This window comes from Merops nubicus, unplaced genomic scaffold (genome assembly GCF_000691845.1).
Source record: "Merops nubicus isolate BGI_N331 unplaced genomic scaffold, ASM69184v1 scaffold15535, whole genome shotgun sequence".
NCBI classification, from domain to species: domain Eukaryota; kingdom Metazoa; phylum Chordata; class Aves; order Coraciiformes; family Meropidae; genus Merops; species Merops nubicus.
The window spans coordinates 131047-136379 of record NW_008612696.1 but is presented as its reverse complement, the minus strand read 5'-3'; the positions used below and the strand labels follow the sequence as shown (position 1 = coordinate 136379).

Genomic DNA, 5333 nt, shown 5'->3' with positions numbered 1-5333 from the left:
TTTTTTTTGTGGTTTATCTTTTTTTTTCTATATCGTTTAATGAGCAGTAGCAAGAATTTCTGACTCAAAGCAGAGCTGAGATGATAACTGCAGTCTCAAGTGCCTTGGAATGAGGTCAGGTTGTAGGGTAGGCTGTTGTAAACTCTCTGATGCTTGTTAGGAACAGAAGCATGGAGTGGGACAGGAGGTGTCCTCACAGGTCACTTCTGAGTAACTCTGAAAACACACAGGAAGAGAAAATTGCAGAGCAAAGACATATGGGGAAGAATTTCTTTTGTATAGTGGTTAGATAAATTTCTGAAGAAAGCTGATTTTTCTGTCACTTGGCATGTGCTGATTGTCTCTTTTAATAAGCAAATTTTAGCTGATTTCAGTGAGGATCTGACCATTTCATATGATGATCTATCTTTCTATACCTAGAGAGTGTTCTTTAACATATTTATACTCCTAAACTTTGAGACAGGTGGCAATAAGTTTTGTCTTTTTTGTTTTTCTCTGCTCATATATCAGGAAAAGGTAATTTCCTGATATTTTAATGTTGTTTTTAAAACTGCCTTTCAGTTTTGTACGTTCTGTAACCATGGACAAATGGAAGGACATCGAGCTGGAGAAAATGAAGGCTGGAGGCAACAGCAAATTTCGAGAGTTCTTGGAGTCTCAAGATGACTATGATCCCTGCTGGTCAATGCAAGAGAAGTACAACAGCAAAGCTGCAGCTCTTTTTAGAGATCAGGTAAGTTCAGGGGGCTGTGTGTGTCCTCAGCCCCTGCTATGTGAAAATACCCAAGTCCTTTGTGAGCACGAGGCTGGGGGAAGTAGCAACTTTTTGAACCTCTGCAGTGGTTCTTGCAAGGGCTAAGTCTTAGAGTGCTTCTTCCCAACTCTTGTAAGAGTTTCTTCAGAAGCTTTCTTTCCTGCATTTAGCTGGGGTGGCTCAGGGTTTCACTGCTGCCAATTGCTGCAACAGGTTTCTCAGTGAAGCTGGCCCAGGCCCCAGTTTGCTATTTCAGCAGTCCAGTTTTATCCAAAGTGATTGGTGATAAATCTTTGTGTTTGATGGAACAAAATGGTAAATTAATTTGCCTAACACTGGCAATTATTTTCCTCCCCCTTCTAGGTAGCTACAGTAGCTGAAGGCAAGGAGTGGTCTATTGAAACTTCTCCTGCCAGGAACTGGACCCCACCTCAGCCTAAAGCATCTCTCTCTTCCACTCACCGGTGTGTATCCTCACTCCCTGCTGCTGATACAGCTACAGCAGGGTCAAAACCTGGAGTCTGAATGCCTGCAGGTTTGATTCTGTGGATGGCATTGTCAGAACAAGCATTTCTTCTGCTGAAGTTAAGGAATGTGAGGTAGCAGGGCTTGGCTTTCTGTAAATATTCACACCTCCTCCACCTAAACCTTAAACCATGGCAGAGGCAAGTGGGCAAGAGCAGAGGACAAGCCATGCTGATTTTATCTTGACTTGTGGTGCACCTGAGAGTGGTCACCATGTTGATCCCACTGGGTGTGTCACAGCCTTGCCCTAACTGCAGTGATCTTCCAGGTCATGACTGACTGCCAGGGAAGAACCACAGAATCCTGGGATGGTTGGGGTTGGAAGTGACCTCAGACATTGTCTAGTTCCAGCCCCCCTGCCGTGGGCAGGGACACCTCCCACTAGAGCAGATTGCTCAAAGCCCCATCCAACCTGGCCTTGAACACCTCCAGTGATGGAGCATCCACAGCTTCCCTGGGCAGCCTGGGCCAGTGTCTCACCACCCTGACAGTGAAGAACTCCCTAATTTCTACTCTAAAGCTATCCTCTTCCAATATGGAGCTATTATCCCTCATCCTGTCACTACAAGCCCTTATAAAAGTCCCTCCCCAGCTTTCTTGTAGGCTCCCTTCAGATACTGGAAAGCCACAAAATGATCTCCCTGGATCCTTCTCTTCTCCAGGCTGAACAGCCCCAGCTCTCTGAGCCTGTCCTCACAGGAGAGGTGCTCCAGCCCTCTGATCATTTCTGTGGCCTCCTTTGGACCTGTTCCAACTGGTCCATGTCCTCCTTGTGTTGGAGGCTCCAGAGCTGGATGCAGCACTCCAGGAACAATCCTTTTCCTTTATGGTGCTAGTTACTAATGGGAGCATCAAAATTAGACCTCAGCAGTCTGGCTTTTCTGCTTTTGCATGTAGTGTTTGTTACTCTTTGCACCACAGAATCAAGCACTTGTAAATCAAGCAGACAAGGTCTTCCTACCTGGCCAGTTCAGGGGCTAGCTGTGGTCTAAGCAGCACTCTCTATGTGTCTGACCCTGCTGTTGCTTTAGTCATTCAGTATCCCAGTGGATTTTAGTGGTTGCTTTAGAGTCCCCTGCTTGGCAGACCAAAGAATGGATCAATTCTGCACCTGCATCGTGGTGATCCACCTCATGCTGAGCTGCTGGGTTTTGCTCTGTGCTGTTTATTCACCAGTCTTTCATTCCAGGAGTTCTGCTGGATCATCTCAGACTGCAACTGCCTCTGCTGACAAGGCTTTTGAAGACTGGTTGAATGATGATGTCAACTCCTACCAAGGGTAATGCAACACTGAGTAGTGTCCTGAGTGCCTGGCCCTTGGGTGTTCCTCTGCAGCTCCACAACTGTGATCCAGATTCACTAGTTTAAAACTTGTATCTTGCTTATGAGTGAAAAGATGTTGGGAATACATGATAAAGGATAAGATCTTAATGTATTTTTATAACAAAAATGTTTGAATGGCATTGAAGAAGGAGTTTTTAGCTCAAAATATTACTGTGGTGGGCTCCAAACGAGGGAATTTTTAGTGTGTATATATCATTTTATAGTGATTTGAGTTAAATAGGGGTATTTATAAAGCTAACACTGTTCTCTTTCCTTTTCCCTGTTTTCATGTATCACTTTATCAGGATTTATTTATAAAGCTAACACTGTTCTCTTTCTTTCCTTTTCCCTGTTTTCATGTACCACTTTATTAGGATTTACTCAGACTTCTGATATCAGTTAAACCTGGAGGATCATTAAGAGCACATTAGCTTGTGCAGGGGACTTTATAATTTGCAAGGGCTCCCCTGTGGACCCTTGTTGGTGTAATACCTTTATGAAGTGAGTGGTTTTGTATTTTGGGTGCTAGGTGCTTTGGGACTTTTTTTTCCCAGGTGTATTTTCTGTTAAACAATTGTCACTGTTTCATGTTTAATGGTTTTAATGAGTGTATGCTAACAGGGATACTATTTATTCATTTTTCTGCTGGCAGTGGCCAAGAGAATCGTTATGTGGGGTTTGGAAACACAGTAAACCCTCCCAAAAAAGAGGATGACTTCCTGAATAATGCTATGTCTTCACTCTACTCGGTAAGGAATTCCTTGAAGCTTTTTGTGGCCTGAATTAGTCTTTTTATCTCTGTTGTGGGAGGGTGGGGTATAAACAAAAGAGAAACTGAAGACCACAGGTAGATACAGAGAGATGTGGAGTTTTATTCTCAAAGAGTGAAGAAGATGCTGGTGGGTTTCAGAGGGCCACATGAAAGGAGAAACTTCAGCAGAACTTAGATGAGGAGATAACAGTGTATGGTCAAACAGTTGTCACCATTCTAGGAGAGATTGTGAAAGAGGCATTGGTGAAGGAAGATGGGACTGAAGTCAGAGGCAGGCAGGATGCTTTGATAGGCTGCCAAGTAGCAGTACTGAACAATATTTGGGGTTTGGAGTTGCTGTGAAATACAGTGAGGGTTTCTACCAGGGTTAGTGGTCAGTGGTCTTCTGTGGAGCCTCGTTGGTGTAAATATCCACACTAAATTCCATTGTTTATTTTTTTTAGAAACAACCCCAATAATTTCACTAGAACATACTAGGAAAAGGTAGTGCCTGAGTCTTTGAGCAGTACTGCAGGAGATCCCACAGCTTCCTCAGTACAGGTCTGCTGAATAGTTTCTATGCACATCACAGACCGTAGGGCAGAGAGTTCAGATGAGAAACCACACCCCTGATTTGTTGCAGATGTGCTAAGGAGGCAAAGGTGAGATGACACAGTCTGGTCCAAGTTACTGTCAACCATTCTATGGATGCACGTCCTCACTGAAGTTTAGGATTGAAGTGCCCTCTTGTGACCACAGATACACACTACAGGGCAATGGTGAAAACTCTGAGACACTTTGCCTTTTTTTGCAGCCAGTGACATAATTTTAGCATAGAACAGGAAGGGCAATTAATGAAGAGACTTTTGCTGCTTTTTTCTTAACTTAAATATGTGGTGTAGTCAAATTAACTAGAAGGGATAATGAGAAGAAGATTCTACTAGTTACAGCCTTGGTGTGGAAATCTGTCTTCAAGGTAACATGTTACCAAAACATCCACACTTCATTATTATATATAAGGAAAACCAGACATGATAAAGTTTGTTGCTGTTTTTTTGCTGCTTTTTTCTTAACTTAAATATGTGGTGTAGTCAAATTAACTAGAAGGGATAATGAGAAGAAGATTCTACTAGTTACAGCCTTGGTGTGGAAATCTGTCTTCAAGGTAACATGTTACCAAAACATCCACACTTCATTATTATATATAAGGAAAACCAGACATGATAAAGTTTGTTGCTGTTTTTTATCCATTAAAGTATGGTGGGTTCTTCTGCCACTGGTTTTACTGGGCAGATTCTAGCTGAGTGCATTTATAACACTGAAACCTAAACAGTTATAAAGTGATTTTTAATGATTTTGTTTAAAAAAAAGAGAATAAATTCAAAATTACTTGCCACTGGTTTTACTGGGCAGATTCTAGCTGAGTGCATTTATAACACTGAAACCTAAACAGTTATAAAGTGATTTTTAATGATTTTGTTTAAAAAAAAATCCAAAATTATTTGAATCACTCTCCCACTCCACTTCCTTTTAGCTGTTTCCTTAGTCAGCATCTGACAATCAGTAGTTAGGAAACTATAACTCTTACTAGTTTAATAGTAGTTCTGACTACAGGACAAGCTGTGTTGGAGAATATTTTTACTTAATTTGACACTGTAATTTAACACTCAGTAATAATTTATTACTGAGCACTTGGTTATTCACTGTTATATTCACACAGAGCTTACAACATTCTCACTTTCTTTCAAGGGATGGAGCAGTTTCACAACTGGAGCAAGCAAAATTGCCTCTGCTGCTAAAGAGGGTGTAAGTAACCAAAATGGATTTCAGTGTAATTCTTGTAAACTCAGAGATTTCTTCGTGTTCCAGTATGTTTTTATAAATATATCCACTGGATGAAAGCATCAAGAAAGAACTCAACCAAAATTTTTATTATAAAACAGATATTTTGTCTGTGCCAAGTAAGGCCAAATTGCATTC

General features: G+C 41.6%; 1 protein-coding gene across 1 annotated transcript in view; it reads left to right on the top strand.

Annotated features, from left to right (window-relative positions):
- Window positions 1-561: 561 nt before the first annotated feature.
- Window positions 562-5333, top strand: part of ARFGAP1 (ADP-ribosylation factor GTPase activating protein 1) — a gene marked incomplete at its 5' end in the record, with an annotated part of 12974 nt that continues 8202 nt past the window's right edge. The window contains 5 exons of the mRNA XM_008941604.1: window positions 562-733; window positions 1118-1218; window positions 2472-2558; window positions 3255-3351; window positions 5103-5159. Of these exons, the coding sequence (XP_008939852.1) occupies window positions 562-733; window positions 1118-1218; window positions 2472-2558; window positions 3255-3351; window positions 5103-5159 (514 nt within the window). The remainder of the gene's footprint in view (window positions 734-1117; window positions 1219-2471; window positions 2559-3254; window positions 3352-5102; window positions 5160-5333) is intronic.